Raw genomic sequence first — 23,448 nt, 5'->3', positions numbered from 1 at the left:
AATTTTGTCATTTCTTTTATTCTGATGACAAAAACAAAATTATTTTCACAGTTTTGATTAAACAAAAAAAATCTTTGATAATGTGGGAGGGGTACGAGGACACATTTTTTTCGTTTTTTCGAAGTCCCTGAGACAATGCCCAAAAGGGCCATAACTAAATGCCAACACCATATGTTCAATATCAAAATAGAATTTAAGCTAATTATGATTTAGGTATCTAATCATATATCGATTTTCATGATTCTATTTCAAAAGTTCAAGAGAAGTTCAACAACAATATTACGCTTCATGAACCCCATTATCATACATGTGCCTCCCATGGGTCGCATGAAAGTTCAGACATAATTGGTCAAGTTTGCATTAAGCCAATATTATAATTCCGAACCCATCGGGTCAGACAACTCTAATGACGTTAATAACACCATCAAACTTCAGGATTCTATATAAAATTATTGATTTTTTTGATTTTTTTCAACAGGGGTCATATGAACAAAGCGATATCATTGGTACAGTAAAGTTTGCATATATATTGTAACTGGTGATTATAGTTTCAATTTTTATCCTTGGTACTTTAGAAGATTTTCTGAATCACTGGTAATCACGAAATTCGTTTTCACACATAATTCTGCATATAGGGCAAGTATTGAAGACATGAAACTTACCGCACGAACATTGTTTCTTTTAAACCTCCATAGCAGGTTGATAATTTTATTGATTTTTATTTTAAATGTTGTTAATTATATTTCATATTTTAGGAGAAACACACGCAGTTTGTAATCATCCATCAACTAGTAAGTACACATGTATCAGTATAACTCGTTTAAAAAATATAATTTAAGTCCTTTTTTGGTAAAATAATTAAAAGGTCAGTCCAAAAAGCCCGAAATGTGATTGTCAGTATACTTTCCCAAAATGTTAAGTGTAATGTTTGTTTTGTTTTGGACTTTCCATGTTCCAGACGACAATGAAACTGCGAAATGTAATGTCAGAAATTTCCTTAACTGGTCCATTGATAACTTTGTCTTCAGTATCACTGATAGCGTAAACAAGCAATAACTAAAAACAATAAATTGTTTTTTTGTACAAATCTGTGAACGTTAAATGGAATACAAGGTGGGAAAATTCAGGGAATTATTATTATACAAAATCACTGTACGGAAATAGAAAAAAGATAATATGATCGAAGTAAAATTTTTTAATTTTTTTAATACAGGATCAATTTGTAGAGATAATAATTTACAGCTCGATGTTAGACATGACATCTGCTTTCTAAAGAAAACATACACAAATGGTGGCGTAACGTATGAAAGAGGAGGAACAAATGAAACTGTGTGTATGAACAATGCTGCACTCAGCTCTTTGAGGAATCCGGACTGCAAATCTCCATCCCCGCCGGTAAATACTGTGTGCTATGATTGTTGCACTGCACATTGTCCCGAGGACAGGTTCTGCAACGAAAAGACTTACATAAACCCTAACTACATGCCATCATACATGCAGACAGGTAAAACTTATGTATTTGTTTATTTTTGGTATCAAATAAGATTGTAATATATGTTTTTTTTCTGTATTGAGATCGGTTGCCTTTGAAAAAAAATGCCATGTTTTCCAGTCTATTTAGTAATTGTCCATCAATCATAAAACTATCCAGAGCATTCCGACAAAATATATGTACTTTTGTTTTACAACTGATTGAACTTCTCTATTTTAACACTTGTCTGTTCTATAAGATTCAGTGAAAGGAGAAGATCCGCTAAGGGCTTATTTCGGCCTAAAATTTGAAGTACATCTGATGAAAGATTTTTTACATTTTTTAAACACTTAAGTGTCTTCTTCAGTCGATTCAATTAGTTTTTGTAAAAGACTTGAACTGATTTGGTCATTAGAGACGCCTAAATTCAAGCTTAAATATGAAAAATCTATCAACTATGCCACAAAACGTCACTTTCAGATGGTTTTTGTCTAAATTGGAAGTGGCCGCATTCGTGTTCAGTCTCAACCTTTATATAATATATGTATCATGATCAAATACAACATATATTTAAATATCAAGACTGAAAACAAGTGCGGCCACTTCCATTTTAGACAAAAACAGTCTAAAAATTAGCACAAATACTAAAATTGTGCAGATTTAAGTAATTTTGCATGAATTAATGATGCAAGTACCTGATGCATGTGCAGTGTAAGGTCAAAAACAGCCAATATTTATGTAACTCAAGTATTCTTCTTTCAAATTAATAGCTTAAAGTTTACATTTTTAACACATTTTTGAAATGCTATATTTTGGGGCCAAAAAGAGGTCCTATCGGGCCTACTCTTTTCAACTTATCCAAATATTATTTTAACCACAGTTTATAAATGCAACAGGAATGATGTAATGGAGGGTCAAACTTAATTGCTTGATTAGAAATATGCTTAAGAGACACAGAAAACATAAAAAAGGTATCGGTGCAAAACTTTTCCGAAAAGGGGGAACAAACCATAAAGATATATCATGTCAAATTGGACATCACATTCTTTACGATGATGTAGAGCTCTTACTATATGATACGATCTATTTAACTTTAATGTTCCTTTGAGTTAACTTTTTCTTTAAGATTATCAATTCAACATTGTATTAGGACATTTGAATATTGGCTTAATACTTACATCAATTTTATTTTCAATAATTTAAAATCTAAAAAATAACTTAAGATACAGTTGTTAATCTGTTTGGACTTTGACTTTTGTAACAACGAACAGTTATCAAGTAGCGATGCTCTGTGCTAAAATAGTTTAATGGAAATTATACGAGCTATGAATCAAAAAAAAAAAAAGGAAGAAGCAAAGATCGAGAAGTAGAATAATTCTGGGATGATGACTTAGCTGTTGATGATGATTGATTTTTAAAAGTACAGATAGTCGTCGATTAGACGGTATTCTAAATTATAAATATCTTGTTTTACATAAAACACGTGAAGCAATGCTTGAATTTTATATTCATTTGGGTCTACTTGACAATAGGAAGTTCAGGTTCCACTTCAGCACAGCACACAATAAAACATACAACTACAGCAACAACCACATCTAAGCCTACTCCGCCAACAACAACACCAACCACTACAACACCTGTGCCAACAACGACTCCAACAACAACGACACCAACTACAACAACAACTACACCAACTACAACACCAACAACGACACCAACAACAACACCAACAACGACACCAACAACGACACCAACAACGACCCATACAACGTTGGCAACAACTACGCCGATTCCTACCACTTTACCAACTATGCCAACTACAGTTACAACTATAACATCTACAACTCCAACTACAGTCATAACAACTTCAGCAGCGGGTCAGCTATATATTTTATTGTCTATTTATTATTGACCAACAGCATATTATTCCTTGTACTTGTGAAAAATATTGCACATAATTTTACAAAGGAGTCGCGACATTCTAAAGGGTAAAAAACTTGCAAGAACATATATACTTGAAGTTAAATGGAGTAATTGGTGGGAATATGATATGTTCCATCTTCCGGAAACATTTTCTAACAGAAAGCACTAAAGCTTGAATATATATAGTAAAAACATAAGGAGATGTGGTATGATTGCCATTTAGACAACTATCCACCAAAGTTCAAATGAAGTGGATGTAAGCAATTCTTAACTGAAACTCTTTATCATTACTTCAAAAAAATGAAAACAACACGTTATAAATTTCATACGTCCGAAGCGCTTTTCTGGATTAACCTTCATCAGGAACGCTCAAAGCCGAATATTTGAAAGCCAAGGATTCAAGTAATACTATTGGAATGTTAAGAATAATTTCATCATAACATATACTAACATTTCTTTCAGCTTGTGAAATAACTCCTACCGTTACAATTATCTCACTGTCTGTTTTATTTCTTATTTTACAGTAAATGGTACTAAATGTTTGGTGTGTACAGAAGATCAAAGTGCTTCTTGTTCTCCTATGGATTATACTGTGTGTAGTGGGGAGAGACCTTATTGTCTCAATGAAATCATATATCATAATGGTAATTGGACAAAAACTCTTCATAGGTAAATTATGTTTTATAGAAGAAAACAACTAAAAGCACAGCATTTCCCAAGTATAAGCAACCCATCGCATCGGAACAACCTTCATCTGGTATTTAAAGGCACGATATAGTTTTTATAAAAGAAATGGATTTTCCCAAACTGATATACAGAGGACATGTGTGTCAAATTCAACGATCTCTTTAAAAGAGACCTTTATTAAATTAGGAGATGTGGTATGAATGCCAATGGGAAAACTATCAACCAAAGTCCAAATGGTTAAATTATCATGCCAAACTTGTTTCAATTTCAAAATTTCACATTTGGTCAATTTTCAGGGTTAGAAAATGTACATGACCGATGTTTTTTTTTATATTTTTGATGAAGTTTTTGGGTTAGACAAGAGTCAATTAACAAAACACTAGTGCGTGATGCCTAATCAATCGATATAACTAGACTAACTAGTCAGCATATTTCATAGGGAAAACACGACGGATGTCACATGTGGAGCAGGATCTGCTTACCCTTTTGAAGTACCTGAGATCAACCTCTGTTTTTGTAGGGGTTCTTGTTGCTCAGTCCTTAGTCTTCTATGTTGTGTTTTGTATACTGTTATTTGTCTTTTGGTCTTTTGTTTTTTTTTCGTTTTTTGGCCATGACGATGTCAGTTTGTCATCGACTTATGAGTTTGAATATCCCTTTGATATCTGCCGCCTCTGATTGAAATTATACTGTTTTTATTCATTCGGTCGCTGGTTTTAGTATTTTGAATAAGCATATATTTGCTAGTTTATTGTTTGAAGCGAGACTACAATGATTCTCTTCACGGTTTTCTGCATTGAAATTTTATACAGTAAGTCTTGAGAATTTCACATAATCATGTCTTCGTATATTGTTAATGATGTTGCTGTTGAGATTATTTATAAAGTACAGCAATCCATACAAAAATGAAGGATAGTAGTATTTCATATTACCAGCTTTAGTCGTTTCAGCTTGCTTTCTGTAACTGCGATAATTTTTTATACGGTTTAATACAGTTTGCTATTATTTTGTTTGTACTTGTTTTTCGTTGCCTACTCTACTTTTGTTTTTCGTTAAATGCCTTTTCTTAAATGATTTTGTTGAAAGTTCTTTTATATATCTTTTTTTTGTGCACAATGATTGATCATGATTAAAAAAGGGAGAAAGGGAGAGTTGGGGTATAATAAAACTAGTTTTACCCCAACACATATGTGACCCGCCATGACATTTCAATGCTCATGGCGGTAAACGTTTTTTTTTTTGAAAATTTGAATTTTATATTAAGATATACAAAACAAGTAGATTTTTTACGTAAAACTAATAATTTAGGTTAAAATCCCGTTTAAAAACGCGTTCTAAATTCACACAATTTATCTTTTAGATTTCATTGCGTGAATCGCTTTCTCCTGAATTATTATTATGTTTTCGATTATACAAAATCGTTTAAATTATATCAACATTACGAGATATTAAATAGAAAAAATAAAGTACCGAAAAATTATAACTTTCCCGAATCACACCAAGTATTTGGAGTAAATCTCAATGTTTCACATTGTAAGGGAATTTATGATCATATGTATATACATGTATGTATATACAGGTACATGTAAATCAATAAAGACATACCTGCCCATTAGAATCCCAATACTGTTTCATCCAATGCTTATTCCTAGTTAACTTTGTTGTTTTTCTATGGCTGTCTTTAAAGAAATACATAAACAAGATGTATGTGTTGTAGACATCCCTTTCATCTTTTCACCTACATGTCCTAATATTATTGATCGTGCTGCTTGACTTTTCATCTTCTATTAGCAGATCTTTGATTTAATCAATTTATCAGGATACATGTAGAAAATGTATTCACAATAAGATAAATGATAGATAAACATTAGGAAGCATATTGAATAGCACACAGCTCCTTGATGGTTTATTATATATCTTGGTATTCACATCTTGCACTGATGTAGTTTTCCTGACGAAAGAAAGAAAATTGTTTTAAAAAAAATTAAGTGATTATTATTTTGAATGCAGATTCAAGTACATTGTTGCTAATAGTGTATACAGAATAATACATGGCAAAATCCGTATCACATGCCGTATCATCCCGAGATATCAATATCAGCCCGAGGGCCTTTAGGCCCTAGGGATGATATTGGCCGAGGGTGATACGGCATGTGATACGAATTTGCCATATTTTATACGCTTTATCATATATTTAAACAGGAGAGTATATACGAACTGTCCGAGAGACTCCGTATAGAACGAGAACGAGAAATCCGAGCAGGGGTGCGATAAAGGGGTGTGATAAAGGGTAGACATGCGATAAAAGGGTGTGATAAAGGGTGCGCATCAAAGTTGAGCGATACCGATTAAACAGCAGGCTATTTATCAAATATTCAAAACTACTGTATTTACTACTAAATATATGACAAATATTGATATTAGATCTTTAACATATAGCTTCTGTTTAATTCATTTATAACTGTTCATAGAATCGGGACTATCAAATTTAAGAGACACTTGTCTAACCTATAGATGTCTTTTATTTATTTGTGTCCTTGTTTTCAGTTGTCTGACATATGTAACGTCATGGTACCCAAATTGCACCGAGTACCCAAACTGCAAAGATAGCAACGGATATCTTACAAGTTTTCTTAGAGACTAAACAATCAGTATTTTTATAATTTGACATTATGCAGGTCTTTCGACATTGCTAAATATATTGAAACATACTCAAACGTTCATAGTATATATTAACAGATGAGGTATCAATGCCGTAGCGCATGTCCAAATCAACTGAGCCGAGCGAAGCGAAAATTTTTTTAGGGGGGTTCGGGTGCCTGAAACGGGAGAAGATTATTTCAGCATTACTATGGGAGAGGTCAATGTATTCATAATAAAAAACAAAAAAAAATATAACAGAAATGCGTTTTTTTGTTAATAGCTAGCCTAGTAAGTAACAAAACAAGTTTCAATATTAAAGTTAATCTGTGTGGTCAATCAAAACTTTCCGATTCTCCGATAAATAAAAATCATGAATTGCCTTATACATTAAAGACTTCCATAGAAAAGGTGCTTCATGATTTTGTTTAAATTAATTATAACTAATTATTATATTTTTGGTCAATGAATTATTTTATCGATTAGCATTTGTTGTTCAGTGAGTTGATCATAGTGTAAACATTGGTAACTATAGCGTTATCGATTCAAAAATAAACCAAGGAAAGGAATAAGCCAGCATACTTATAGGGAGTGTTTATACTCATGAGTTACCTTTTTCCTCTTTTTTTTCTCTTTAAAGAACCCGTCTTCAACCAGTTTTGTAACGACATTAAGATTTGTGTTTCAATTTTTTTATTTTGATTTGTATTCGGAACACTTATTTTTTTACCGTCACCGCTATGGTAAAAGCTACAATCGCTGCTGCAGATTGGACACACTGTATGTAGTGTGCCGGTAGATAATTTGAAACTCGAAACTCGCATATTGATAATGTAAAATACATAATTGAAAAAAAAAATGACACTTCAAAAGTGAGGCATTTGCCTCAGTTGCCTCCATTACGCTACGGCCCTGGGTATTCACTTCAAAGAGTAAAAATCTACGGAAATGTCGCCATGCGACGTCCACAAACATTCAACTTTTAAAAATGAGCAATTAAAATATGTTACGGGCATCCATTTCTTAAAAAATAAATGTACACGGTAAGACCTGCATACAGGTATTATATGTAAATAGAGGTAAAAAGTATAAGAATAAAAGGAGATGTGAGTTATACGTCAATGAGACAGCAACGAACCGATAAAATGCAAACAAAAGACATCAACAATCGACAGGTTTTTACATATATAGCAAGCTCTAATGCATCCCAAGTCTGTAAAAGTTGTGAATGAAATTCAAACAGCAACAATCAAAGACCTGCCATCAATACTCAATTCTTTTAATAACGAAAGACATAAAGATTAAATATACGACTATTTGCGAAGTGTTATACTTCGGTCAGGCACAAGGAAATGTGGCGGGTTTAAACTAGGTTTTGATATCTCAACCCTCCCCCTTTTATCATTTCATCATCCCGATCAGTAGACTAACAGAAGATATATAATTATGGTCTTTTCACTTAAAGTTTGTTAATATAATGCCCGTGCATATTTTCAAGATGTGCAAGTAGAGTAGAGTGCTATTGGGATTACTGGATTGGCACTGGTAACGGAACTGAATGTATTCAAAATGGCGTGTGTACATACTGTTGTCAGGGACCTAATGGTAAACCTTGCAATGCGATGACGGAAAAACCAACAAACTTAACAAACTTTGGTCAAACTCAAAACAGAGGTATATAGCAAGTTAATCAATAATACTGACAAATAAAGTTCTACCAAGAGGACGTGGGGTTTACGTCATTGAGACATCAAGCGAAAAACAAAACCCTCAAAAACATCTAGAGGTCAATATATGGACGTCAACACTAGAATAAGGTCTATACAATACGTTAATCTCTAAACAGCCGTGGTAAAAAAAGTTGTGGATTAACGTAGAGGCTATAAAAGACCAGCATTTAATAAAAAAATCCCCAAATGAAAAAAAATAAAGAAAATTTTTTTAATAAAGATAAGAAAAGACAACCGCTAACATGCCCTACTTAAGAAATGTCTATCAACATGTGTTTCTTAGGATCTCAAACGTCTCCCTTTTACTCTAAATCATCAAAAAGGGGGAAAGCACTTGACTAAAAAATCAACTGTTCAATTGATTAGAAAAATCACAAATACAAAAAAACAATATCTTACTGTATAAAAAATGTGTGCAGCTACTTTTAGCAAGCTCAAAGTTCTTAACTTATTTGGTACACACTAATACACACTAAGATCGATAGTTGTAAGTTGATATGTGATTAAATTTAGTTAGATGTTTTTGACCAATTTATGATCATCAATATCCCTGTTGTACATTTCTAGTAATGAAAGTAGTATGATCATAGAAATCTGAGACCTCCCTGCAAACATGTGCATATCGAACCAAATGAGAAAAGTTCGTTCCATTAGAGGGAACAAAAGGAACATCGTAACCAAGGAAACGACAATTAACAAAAGAAGAGGACACTTTGTTCCTTTATTACAAATTTTAGTACGACAATTGCCATGCAATATTTAAGTGCCAAGGTTGAAAAAATACCTTGTCGATTTAGTAAGAGTGAGTTGTTTTATATTACGAAAAATCTGGATTGTTTACAGAGAACACATCGTCTAAATATATGCAGAGATTGTTAAAATATCTAATTAAAGTTGTTTCATTAGATCTTTCTTAATCTTGCTGTAATCTTTGATTCGTAACAAAAAAAATTCAATCTGACAGTGTAATAAATGGGACACAGTTTGCTCCAGTTGGAATACCTATCCCTTGACTATATTTATTATCTCCATAACATAGATATTATTAAGCAAAAAACAAATGGCTTTTAATAAATAATTTTTGCACTGAAATTCGATTTGTGTATTTTTATATTTTTTATCATGTAAAAAGAAATTAAAACGACTACAAGTGGTGTAGTTTTATTCCGATTTATCGAAAGACCACTTCTCAAATAACAAAACTTCTGGATGATAAAATTTTACAAGATTGTGTGATTTTGTGTGATTTGTAGAAAAAAGAATCAATGGAGACATCACTGAACTAAAAGGGAGCATAAGTTATCTTAAGAATATTTGATACTACTGAAATAGTCAATATCGTTATCAACATACTGTTTTGTAACAATATTTACGTCGAGGTGCATGTTTGCAGTTGTAACAGCAAAAGTCAGAAGGACCACTACATGTGTAGTTGAGCATTTACTGACTATAAATATGAAAAAGGAAATTTTCAAAATTTCGTGTGTATTTTATAAGGTCTTTAAACAAATTTTATAATTGTTGTTTGGTATTCGATGTTGATGATATACACATGATTAATTTTGCCTAACAAGTTGAGAAAGTTGATAGAGTTCCAATTTTTAATGTTGTCCAAAACACGCGTCTTGAGTACAAAATTATAAGGCTGATATTTTTGATGTGTTCATTTACCGATTCTGTAACCAATCGTTTATTTTGTATTTTTGCAGCCTATAAATGTGTTGTAACCGGTCCACAAAATGGGAATAAGGTACAAGATTGTCCTCCTTCAGAAAGATTCTGTCTCAATGATGTGGTTTATGACACAGATCCGACGACTCAGAACCTTATAACTAGGGATTTTAGAAGGTTCAGTATAAATTTTTGGTACTTTACATATCTGATATATCATGACAAATATCAAGAACCTTGTGCAAAGTGAAAAATATTTTAAAAACACAACTTCGGTTAACTTCGGACTTCCCTTCAAACTTATGAAACAGCATATACGTGGTAAGACGAGATTCAATTGCCAATCGGCTTTTGCGTGATACATGATCACTTGATATAACTTGCCAACGTGTTTTATAGGAGTGACACGATGGGTTTCACATGTAAATCTTCTAATCCTTCCGGAGCACCTTAGGTAGCAATACACAGTTAGGAAAAAACCTTAAAATTGACACTCATAATTTTTAACCACCCTCTTTTCCTTCCTATCTAATAAATAAGGCTTTCTATTTGTGTTATGCATGTGTATATTTCTGGAAAGAGCATCTTCCATAGATTTCATTTTTAATAGTTAAAAAGGTGAAATATAATCTCTTTTGGTGTAACCATGGCAACAATCTGCATTTATTTGATACAAAATATTGCAAAAAAGGGGAGTGAACATGCCACAAAAGTCTCAAAAATTTGGTCAAAAGGAAAATTTCAATCAATTAGAGTGATACCTTTCCTGAAACCATAGACCTATATCTATCAAGAGGTAAACAAAAAATCTTATGCATTTCTGCTTGTTTTTCCATAAAATTGAATTGAAAAGATCGAGCAACAAATCTTTGTTGAAAAACAGTACAATAATTTCTAGATCAAGGGCAGTGCGGATAGGAAAATACGGACTGTCAAACAGAAAAATGGCCTATAAAACATGCTAAAACAATCTAAATGATCATATAAACCCACTTGGAAGGCTATATTATTCTTCAACTATCTAAAAATCAATTTTATTGTACAAAAACTTTCATATTTAAAAAATTCACATGGCCATAATGCGAAACTAAACTTCTAACTGTGTATTGCTACCTTAGATTACCACTTCAGCGTCCAACTATCGTGATGGGGGCTCGTGTTAAAAAGCGAAACACTGGGCTTATCGATGAAATAAATAAGATAAAATATCAATTTTCATTAGTATTTGAAAAACCATCGAAAGTATACATTCAGAATTGAAATGCATTCATTTATTTATTAGAAAATAGCGTCACCAGATAAAAAAGTACATCGAAAAATCAACAACCACTACAGAAAACATATGAACCATCCGCATACCAATTTTGAAAGATAATGAATTTAGACAATTTATGTATATAGGAAGAAGTGGGGTCTAAGTCAACGAGACAGAAACCAATAGACACAAAACACTTGATATATAACGATTATTTCCCTTAAAATAATGAAAGCTTTATACAAGTGGAGGTAACACACATGGTATTTTTAGATGTGCATCCCAAGAACAGTGTAAAGGAAAATGGTTACAGTCGAGAAAAACCGACGCCTGTTTGACAGGGAATATGACCGGTGTTGATGCTTCCAAAACAGGAAATAAGCTTCTTTGTCATTATTGTTGTGAATCCAATGCAACCACCCCATGTAATCTTCATCCTAAACCAGACCAAATTAAACTATTCATACAACCAACAACACTCCCTGTAGTTCCAAGTACTGCAACACTTCCGGTAGTATCAAGTTCACTTCCTGTTGCTTCAAGTACACTTCCTTCAGTTTCAAATACATGTAAGTATACGTCATGTTTCGATTTTGTCAGTCATTGAATGTAAAACAAATGTTTTCCCGTATGTTTTTGTGATAGAAAACTTCACGGCAGTCAGTAACAACATATGATTGTTTTTCAACTTTAATTATGTCAATCAGCACAATAATTTTGAGGTCATACGTATTAAATATTTATAGGCTATATGTGTTTAATCGGCTAAATATATATATATATTTTACAATATTTGTTGTCCTATGAAACCACGTGCACCTTTATAAACAACCGTGACCTCACACAAATGCTTTATCAAAGCTTTTCTTTAAAATGTCATTTGCGTTCCAAGCTTGACTTTAAGATGTTATTAGCGTTCTTATTGCCTTAAAACTAACTAACAAATATTGCAATTCTTTCTAAAAATGTACGTGTGCACATATAACGTCGCTTCGTGTGCGATTTAAGTGCTTGGGTTGTCTTTTTTGTTGATATGCTAGGGGTAATTTAGAGCTGGACGTATTATCTGAGTCCCTGCTCATCATAATTACCAAATGATAGCCACTAGATATTATATTTTGTTGTGTTGTTAAACTACTGTATCGTTGTTGGTTATCCATACTACAGAAACAACATGTATTGTCTGAGTCCCTGCTGTTGTTGATTAATGATATAAATATTGTAGCCGTAGCCTTTGATTGAGGTCAATATGGTGTTATATCGACCAAGAGAAGCATATCGACCTCGGACTTCGTCCTCAGTCAATATGCTTCTCTTAGGTCGATATAACCTCGTATCGACCTCATTCAAAGGCAATAATTGTATAATATCTCTTTCAGTTCCTACAACTCCTACTACGGTTTTAACTACGAATTCCACAACACTTTCTACTACAGGTAACAAGTTTTCGAAAATAGACACTTAATTATCGCCATCGGGCCACAGACCACAATTAATTCCTCTACTAGTTCTTTATAACGTTTTGTCTAATTAAAAAAAAATTACCTGCTTTTTTGTCAAATCTTTTGTGTGTGTAATGTACAGTACAAGACCTAAAATATATCAAAGTTTCAGAAAAATTGAACGTTTACATCTTACAAATTTAGCCAATACACATCCATACCCCTATGGACAAGTCAAGAGATGTTCCGAAAACTGTAAATATTACCTTTTTGCACCTGGCCTAATCACTCTTTTCATATCAAAATCAGTTAAAATAAAACATCCAAAAAATTATTTCAGCTCTCTTCTTTCATTTCCACCTTATAAAAACTAAGAAATGTATGAGAAAAGGAAAGAAAAAAATAAAGAAAAAATACACTTTAATTAAAGGGAACTTTATTCGTGAACAACGTAAAGTGGGGTCATTAATTGTAGTCTTGGGCCATCGGTCCTCTCGGAACTTTTATCAACATTCGTTATGAATACATCGTAAATTATTCTCAATTAAAACATAAAATAATTGTTAGACTGTTTTTTTTTTAAAATTGCACGAATAAAGCCAATATATTGTTTAAAACATGTGCTAGTAGACTGATCTAACCTTAAATTAAGTGAAGCATGGAATGTAGTTCACGGTAACTGATTTTCATTGTTCATCTGATGAACTTTAAAATACTACGTAAGTTGTAAGTCACTTAGTTTTCTTCAATATCAAATCTATCACGTTTAATGTTGGATAAGTAATTACAAGTGTTACTTAATTTTATCAGAAAAGAGGGAAAATGTAAGACTTGCCTTGGATAACTTTTGATAGACTTAATACTTCCTCATATGAAAGGGGCATTAGCTACGAAATATAAAAAAAATAAAATAAAATATGATTTTTTCCGTATGTTTTTGAGTTAGAAAACCTCACGCCAGTCAGTAACAACATAATAAATTATGATTGTTTTTCAACTTTTATTATGTCAATCGGCGCAATTTTGAGGTCATTCGTATTAGATATTTATAGACTTTATGTGTTTAATCGGCTAAACATTTGATATGTATATTTTTTACAATATTTTTTGTCCTATGAAACCACTTTCCCATTTTGAAGTTCTTGTCTTCAACGAAGCCTAGTAAACAAACGGGTTAATAATTAATATAAAACCACGTTAACATTAATTTATTATAATTAATCAATTTGATACATATGTTTTATTTATTTAAGTAATGTGAAAATGAAATAAATATGAGTCATTTTGACAAATTATTGAGGAAACACACATGATGTTGCACCTTTATAAAGAACCGTGACCTCACACAAATGCTTTATCAAAGCTTTGCTTTAAAATGTCATTTGCGTTCCAAGCTTGACTTTAAGATGTAATTAGCGTTCCTATTGCCTTAAACTAACTAACAAATATTGCAATTTTTTCTAAAAATGTACGTGTGCACATATAACGTCGCTTCATGTGCGATTTAAGTGCTTGGGTTCTCTTGTTTATATGCTAGGGGTAATTTAGAGCTGGACGTATTATCTGAGTCCCTGCTCATCGTAATTACCAAATGATAGCCACTAGATGTTATATTTTGTTATGTTGTTAAACTACTGTATCGTTGTTGGTTATCCATACTACTGAAACAACATGTAAAATAACAACAACAAAAAAAGCATGCGTTAATTACAAGGCAAATATTTGGGACGCACAATACTCAATAAAGTCCGAGCATTAACAAAGTCGACATTCATTGAATAAAAGTAAATAGGAACACGCCAATACTGCATCAATCTTATAATAAAAATAAAGCCGAAGATCATTAAGAGGTAAAAATACGGTTCTCAACAGTAGGTAAGCGTCAATGTTAAATGTCAAGCTCTAATTCAGTACTAGTCTAGATAATTGAGTAAATTAAAAATTCATAACATTACCCAGATCGGCCATTACCACAACAAATTATGGACTAAACGATACAAAGATATACACAAAGTCAACTATCGGCAAAGTGTCTCGTCATTGGAATAACTAAAGGTAGAAGAAGAAAGTATAACAAAAAAATAAATCATGTGAAGCACCTAACCCTACAATATCGTTACTAAACAAAGTTTTGAATAATAGCCTTTTTTAAACATCTTTCAAATATACAAAATCATGCTGTCGTGGAAACTGAAATATTCAATAACATTATCACTGAATTACATTTTTACATCTTTGGAACCGTTTTTGGAAAGTGCATATAATTCAATTCTATCAAGGGAAGTGTATTTGTAAATTTTTATTGTTTATTGCATGGTTATGAGCTGAATGTAACTTAAGTTTGAATATTTGATTTTAATTTACGAACTGATGCTTACCATATTTTGGTTTCAATATTGTTTATAATTGTAAAAAAATATTCAATTAAATTTTTGAATCATATGTTTTAAAAGATGTAAACACGTAGAAGACCAAAGATACTATCTTAAAAGTAACACTAAAAATAAGGGGAACCCGTAAATGATAGAAAAAATCCTAAGACAGGAGGTAAATAAAACATAAGAATGAAGGGATTCAAATATAGCGAACGGGATAGGTCGGAAATAGTTTGATTCTGTATAAGTCCCTGTTTTACTGTCCTCTTGATATCGTTGGCCTCTTTTCCCTATTGAAATACTCGTTTTGCTCTTCTCTTAAATGCACTGTTTCGAAATCTAAAGCAATATATGAAATGAAAATCTGTGTACATTAAAATAAAAATAAACTTCTTTCATTGGTTGAATTTCTAGTGTACGCTTTTGAAAATATCAATATCCTCCAGTTAATGATATACTTAGGTCAGGTTTAGGAATTTTTGTCAGATGTTCGGACTCCTTGTTTTTTTCCTACGATACAGGGTAAAATATTTTGCCCCATAATACCCATTTGTCTTTTTATTTTAGACTTCAATCGCTCATAAAAGGTCATTTACCAAAATTTAAGCAGATTCTAGATTTCTTTTCTTTCGATTAGAGACTCCAATAATACCAATGCAAATATAAGGTAAAAGTCCGATTTAAAAAAAAATAAATATCTCGAAAAAGAGCTCCATAACCTATCAATATTTTTAGCTATTGTTGTTCCTTAACTAATGCTCTTCTGGCTTATAGTGTCAATTTTAAATTCTAGATTTTATTAATTTCGTCTAAGTACATCTTTTAGGACATTGAAATCTATCAAGGAGCAATACACGTATACATGTACATGTATAAGACTTTGATATATTTCGGATCATTCAAATACGAAATAAAAGATAGATCTTGGTCTGTGTTGTTGATTTACTTATAACAGCTCAATTTTCAAACATATAGGGACTTCCCATAAAGATTTTTTCAACCCGAAATAGGTTAACATATGTATTGATAGTCATTTGCATAAGGTCGATTTCTATTCGACGCAGCTCATATAATCACGAGTTTTAGACGGACTGGCATTACCATAACCAAAATATGAAAAAAAAAGACATAAACAAACAATAATCTATCAACAAAACACTTCACAGACATACAGATTGAGTAACTTTTATAAATGTATAACCACTAATATCTCTTTCAGTTCCTACAACTCCTACTACGGTTTCAACTACGAATTCCACAACACTTTCATTTCCTACAACTCCTACTACGGTTTCAACTACGAATTCCACAACACTTTCAGTTCCTACAACTCCTACTACGGTTTCAACTACGAATTCCACAACACTTTCCACTACAGGTAACAAGTTTTCGAAAATAGACACTTAATTATCGCCATCGGTCCTCTCGGAACTTTTATCAACATTCGTTATGAATACATCTTAAATTATTCTCAATTACAACATAGAATAATTGTTAAACAGTTCTTTTAAATTGCACGTATAAAGCCAATATATTGTTTAAAACATGTGCTAGTAGCTGATCTAACCTTATTAATAAATTAAGTGAAGCATGGAATGTAGTTCACGGTAACTGATTTTCATTGTTCACCTGATGAACTTTAAAATACTATACGTAAGTTGTAAAACAGTTGTAAGTTACTTAGTTTTCTCCAATATCAAATCAATCACGTGTAATGTTGGATAAGTAATTACAAGTGTTACTTAATTTTACCAGAAAAAAAGGAAAATGTAAGACTTGCCTTGAATTACTTTTGATAGACTTTATACTTCTCCATACTAAGATGCACGAGTGTCGGTCAGTTGATATCTGACAACTGGACTCAGGTGTTATTTAATTCAAATTTAATTAAACATGCATGAAAGGAAATATGGAATGTCTACCTTGTACAATTTCGTGGATTGATTGTTGGTTGCTTAACGTCCAGTGGCATATATTTCATGCATGTTCAGGACGAGAACAAAATAACAATACATACAATAGGTAGGTCCCGTAATAGAGGCCGTCCTGGATGAAGGTCGGTGAAATTTTTACTGAAAATGGAAAATAAGGGTATATTAGACAGGGACAGAATATTTGTCTTGCAACAGGCCACCTACGGACCCCTCAAAGAGTTGTTGACATGGTTCTTAACGTACAGAGAACATGGCATTCTCTTTACACAAGGCATCGGATTTAACGTCCCCATTCTGACCGGACGTGGCTGCGTATTTGTACATCCTGCACAGCCAAACGATCGCCCCATTTTGGCAAGAGTGTTAATGCCGTTCGGAAGAAGAATTAAATGACCATATTTCTATCCCCCAGTAACCTTTTGTGTGAGATAGAACACATTTCATGAAAAAAATAAGTCTCAATATTTATTGTTTTACCACTTTACATGACTGCCATTTTCTTTATCTTCAAGATCTAAACTGTGACCAAAGTAAATGTTGATGTAACTTTTTTTGGATCATTACGGACGCATGAAATTTATAAAGTGTTATTTTCATGAAATGGCACATTGTATATTATAAAGATTAGAAAAAAATGCATTACATAAACCGGTTTATACATCTATGCATAAACACAAGAAAAATATGTGCTTTTGTTAGATAATGTTGTATTTAAAATTGTTGCATAATATATTACAGCAGTTCCCACAACATCGACAACTCCTAAAGGTGAGCATTTCTCGTTAATGTACACAGAAAACTAAATTTTACAACAAACATCAAAATCACTTTGCATTGCTGATAAATCAAAAAATGGTTTCAATCTAAATCATCTCCTTTTAAAATATTCAAAAGAATTGTTATTTTTAAAACTATATATAATTATTGTATGCGAATTATTAAAGGTAAAAATCACGAGTTGTATAGTTATACGTTGTCTATTTATCTATAGATATGAAAATAGTAGATATTTCATGACTTTAATGCCATGCTTGAAGTTTTGTTATCGTTTACAGCTAAGATTTCTTGCCACCAATGTGGCGATACGTCAAATGGCATACCCTGCAGCAGCCGACAGGTTTCTACGTCACAGCTAAAAGAATGTAATGGAGCGTATCCGTATTGTATGACAGATATCATTCAGGATTCAAATGGAAATGCAGACGTTTACAAAAGGTTCGTATTCAAATACAAATTGTTGACCTGACAGAGAATAAACAACCACAAATACACATCGTTTGTACTGTAAAACATTAAGTCAGACGCCACTACATTGCGTTCAACGACCAGCAAGGGAAATCAAATAATCAAAAAAAAAAAAAAAAAAAAAAAAACTCGACATCATAAAAAAAGGTGCAGCAGTTATATTTTAATCCTTGCATTTTCAGATTTTTCTATTTTGTAACAAATCTGGTCTTTTCTAGGCAAATCATTCAAATATATTCCTCAGAAGTTCCAAAAATAGAGAAAAAACAAAAAATAAACATTCACCTCCATTACACTTCTGACAACATTTTTTTTTATCATTTTTTTGTTATTTCTGCTACAAAAGAACTTTGACGGAAAATTTGACCAGCAAACATTTCATGCAATTCAATTGTTTTATCATAGGTGTGTCACAGACCGTATATGTAGAAAAGAATGGATAGTAGAAACCGCAGATGAGGACTATTGTAAAAGATATGGAGTTGTCAAAAATCCATCCGCTTTCAATTGCCATTTTTGTTGCACGAGTGATGGTTGCAACTCTGGTCTAGTTCCTAATGCAACGACGTGGTATAGACTGCATAACGGATAAAAAATAAAAAAATAAAATGTACTTTAAGCATAAAATTTATTTAAAAAACTTTAAAGTAAAAAGTCGCTATAGATTTCTTCATTCCTCTAGCAAGGTTCTTACTTGAATCATATTGGTGTTAACAAGTTCGCAAAGATAAGCAAAATGTTAAATTCATCGAAATCATCTCACTACTAATGAAATTTCATTATCGACAAACTGTCCCCATTTGTAGATCTATTGGCACACATTAAAATTCTCGATAACTTTTCTCTTTGCTCAGCAAATCGTTAAGAAAATAACCATGTTTATTGTTAACCTTATTTCATTTCAAATATAAAAACCAAGAATGAGTCACTTAACGTTTTATGATTTGCAATTACCTCACAGCTTGAGAAAATCAAAAGAAACTTGAAGTTTGTTTTTATGTTGTGTTGTTACACCAATGTCGTAGGTTACATGGAAGGTTGGGCGCTTAAAACATCTTTATCTAAGCCCGTTCGTTATGTGCCTGCTCTAAATCAGGAGCCTGTAATTCAGTGGTTGTCGTTTGTTGCTGTCTGCCAAATTTGCTTTTCATGTATTGTTCCTAGTATAAATTAGGCAGATTTTAAATTGTTTCATATATTATTTCACCAGGGGTCTTTTATAGTTTCCTATACGATTTTGCTCATTGTTGAAGGCCGTACAGCGCCCTATAGTTGTTTATATCCTTGTCCTTTAGAAATGATCTCCAGTGAATAGTTATCTTATCGGCAATTATACCTCATATCTTTATTTTAAACTTCAAACAAAGAATACAAAAGGCGCTGCTTCTAACCTAGATATATTATTGTGTTGAAGTTGAAGGCCGATGGCGGTCTAATGTTTGTGTTCAGATACAGCAATTTGATTTGGCTATTATTTTTAGGTCCTTTTTCGTCACATATAGTTCTTCAACACTTTCAGTTTTTATGTTGGCTTTCAAATATTCGGCTTTGAGCGTTCCTGATAAATGTAAATCCAGAAAAAAGTAAAATAACAAAAATACCGAACTCAAGGAAATTTCCAAACGGAAAGTCCTTTATCAAATGACAAAACCAAAAGCTCAAACACATCAAACGAATGGAAAACAACTGTCATATTCCTTACTTGGTACAGACATTTCCTTATGTAGAAAATGGTGGTTTTATAGCTAACTAAACCTCTCACAGTATGACAGCCGCATAGAAAAGCGCGTCGGACGCATGGAATTTATATAGTGTTTTTTTCATTGATAGTTCCCAAAAGTATCATCAGTCTATAATTCGGCATTAACCATTATCTATTACGGATAATTTTATAAAACAAAAACTGAGGTGACTTCATTCTCAGATTGGTTGCGCTTATATCGGATCGTTTTTTTCACGGTCCATTTTATTATTCAACTTCGTGTGTAACTTTCGATCTTTGTCATTATGAAATTTTGGTTTTGAACATATCCTGCGCAGAAATGTTAATCGAACGTCAATACGTTCATTGACTTGCATAGATTTTAACCTCTGAAAGAGATTCGAATTGTCTATCGTAAAATTAAAAAAAAACCTGGTTGGTAAATTTTAATTTTGACTATGATATTGTGAATATTAAAGGAGATGTGGCTCATACATCAATGAGGCAGCAAAGCCAAACTACGAAAAACCCAAATGACAACTAGAGGGCAACAAAGAGTCTTCAACAAGAGAGAAATGGCTCCGACATCTCAAGCTCTAAATTGTCCCGAGTCTATAAAATTTGTGAATAAATTTTACAGAAACAATCGAAGATGTGCCATTAATTCTGAGCTCTCCAAATGATAGAAAAACATTAAGAAATGACATAGATAAATATTGACGAGGTTTATGATGCTTGCTGCTCTTTGACTTTTTGTTTGTGATTGTCTCCAGGTTTTGTCTGCCACTGCAAAAAAAAAAAAAACACCAAAAAAAAAATCAATAACATAAATTAGTAAAAGACTTGGTTGATATTTTCGACTTTGTATAATATCTGTTTAAAAAAATCTTAATTCGTGTAGCTGCCTTAATAATAATATCTGACCTGGGCTACCAGGCCCAGAGGTAAGCGACCATGGAAAAAATGGCAATTAAAATTGAATGAATACAATATTATTGTCAACCGACACACAGTTTGCAACGCGAAAAACACTTTGCTGTTAAGTGGTTTATATTCAGGAGTTTTAATTTCGCGAATTCTACGATAAAATCTGTGTGCAAGATTAAATCATTGTGTATATTCTATGAATCGTATCATCCAAGGTGATATTTGCGGGCTTTTAGTTTTTTTGTGTAGCGTTTTGTATAAGAGAGGCGAAAGATACCGAACTGACAACGCCATTACTAAAAAAGACAAAGACAAACAGAAAAACAACAGTACACAAAACACAACAGAGAAGACTAAAGACTGAGCAACACGAACCCCACCAAAAACTGGTGGTGAACTCAGGTACTCCGGAAGGGTAAGCAGATCCTGCTCCACATGTTGCACCCGTTGTGTTGCTCATGTTAGTACAAACCAGGTGATAATCTAATTCGGTAGGTCACATTCGGGGGAAAGGGGACGGGATTGTAGTTACGACAATTGGAACATATCAGTTGTCATCTGTCATTTGTATGCTGTTTTTTGTCTTTTCGCTGTTTTGTATTTTGTCATGGTATTTTCCGTTTTTCTGCGACTTATGATTTTTAATTGCCACCTTGGTTTCTTTTTTTAACACTACGCAAACTTTCCCCCTGCACAGCAATAACAATATAACTTATATGATCTATAATATAGCTGCTTATGTATTTCGAAACATAACATTTTTTGTTTTCCATTGTATATTCAGCATCCCTTTACAGCATTAACAACATCATTTATATGATCTATTATATACCTTTTTATTAACTTCTAAACAAAATAATCTTTGTTTTTTTTTATTTAAGACTTGTGGTAAACAAGATCCCATAAAGTTAGATTAACTGTATACCGCTATCTTGGATTGTAAAATAGCAGTACACAATCGGTCTTGTTCTTTGCTTGAATCTGCAAATTTTGAGACAGATTGGCAATTAATGTGTAAGACAGTTTATTTGAATAAAGAAAAATAAGTAATTCATTGCATTATTTAGACTGTTTTTACAAATACCAAATATTTGTTTTTGTTTGAATCAATTTTTCAACTTATCCATTTAAGGGGAGATAACACTTATAGTAAAAAATATATAAAGGAATTTTGATGATATTTCATTTTTTGCTTGTAGCAAGAAAACAAATTCGGTGACACCATTTTTATTTTTATTTTCTTAAAGCATATTATAATACCGACCTTCTATGTAATAGATTTCTTTTTATTCACAAAAAGTGTTTTTTTCATGAATAATGTATGCACGACTTATAGCTTGAAAAAATAGCACGGTGGCACATACTTTTTATCGTATATTTAAAAAAGCATGGAAAAATCTACATTATTGCAAAGTATAAGAAAATTCTATCTGAAGAAATATATATCAACGATCCACATAAAAAGGTAAATATAAAAAGCGGGTAACGCAAATAAATCCAGCAGACTTGTTGTTAATTAAAATTAATGTATCAAAAGCACACGTCAGACGTTTTATCAGTATACATATTCTACATGGTAACCCATGAACGATGTCGAGTACTTAATATTGGATGAAACAACTTTTTTTCTTTCTTGATTTATGGATATATCAATATGAAAACTGAGCTGGAAGCTCACAAACAGAACACAAATATACCTCAATTAGAATTATATTCAGTTTTGTAGCCTGATATATATTCTTTTAAGTCTTCGAACGAATGGCCTAGTTAACACATTCATGAATTCAGAAGCAAATGTTGGGAAATCAGTTTGGTCCGTTATTCTTCCAGTGATAGATAAATTATAAATTTAGTCCCCCATGTAGTAATAAAACTGTTGCATAATAAGTATAAAATCATTATTTCAAGAACGAGGCGCATTTTCATGTCTCCCGCTACCCAGCATGAAGGATAAATGGCGATATAAAAGAGCAACCTAGTCTTTATCTTCTCCAGATATATCTCCAGTCTTTTTTGTTTGCCTGTTTTGTTTGTTATGTCAAGAAAAAAAGGGGGGGTAAATTTTGCCCTACTTTTACTAAGGGGGATTTTCAGTTTTATTGTTATTTTCAATGTCTGTATCGTTAATTTTCTTCTGATTATTATTAGATTAAGTCTGCGAAAAATTTGTGATGTCAGGTTTTAGATTTTGAAGTTTCCTCTTAATTTACAGTTTATAGTAAAGCCATGCCTTTCAGATTGAGACCCATGCACACGGCAATTTTCTAAATTGTATGTTACCTAAACATCAGTTCCAAAGAACATTGACAATTATGGTACTACAGAAGATGACAACTAAATAAATAAGTTGATAGAAAGCAATGGTAATACTGTATTTTTCATTGACAAAACGAATTTATAAATGGTCAAAAGAAAGTGCAAAAATATCAAATCTTAAGTAGACCAT

At 32.3% G+C, this 23,448-nt stretch overlaps 1 protein-coding gene across 1 annotated transcript; it reads left to right on the top strand.

The window, feature by feature from the left end:
- The first annotated feature begins 757 nt into the window (after positions 1–757).
- On the top strand, positions 758–19,291 carry LOC127729617 (mucin-5AC-like). Its single transcript, XM_052237466.1, has 9 exons — positions 758–791; positions 1,214–1,504; positions 3,004–3,348; positions 3,919–4,063; positions 8,220–8,395; positions 10,161–10,299; positions 11,651–11,946; positions 18,184–18,343; positions 18,779–19,291. The coding sequence occupies exons 2-9, from the start codon at positions 1,336–1,338 to the stop codon at positions 18,963–18,965; spliced, it is 1,617 nt and encodes a 538-aa protein (XP_052093426.1). The 5' UTR covers positions 758–791; positions 1,214–1,335; the 3' UTR covers positions 18,966–19,291.
- The last annotated feature ends 4,157 nt before the right edge of the window (positions 19,292–23,448 follow it).

Source organism: Mytilus californianus, unplaced genomic scaffold, assembly GCF_021869535.1.
Source record: "Mytilus californianus isolate M0D057914Y unplaced genomic scaffold, xbMytCali1.0.p SCAF_2, whole genome shotgun sequence".
NCBI lineage: Eukaryota > Metazoa > Mollusca > Bivalvia > Mytilida > Mytilidae > Mytilus > Mytilus californianus.
Note: the sequence above shows the minus strand (reverse complement) of the source record. Positions and strands in the feature narration are given on the sequence as shown.

Coding starts and splice junctions, on each gene's coding strand:
- LOC127729617 (XM_052237466.1), top strand. CDS start 1,336: ATGAACAATGCTGCACTCAGCTCTTTGAGGAATCCGGACTGCAAATCT. Junction 1,505..3,003: donor GCCATCATACATGCAGACAG/GTAAAACTTATG, acceptor ACTTGACAATAG/GAAGTTCAGGTTCCACTTCA. Junction 10,300..11,650: donor ATAACTAGGGATTTTAGAAG/GTTCAGTATAAA, acceptor TGGTATTTTTAG/ATGTGCATCCCAAGAACAGT.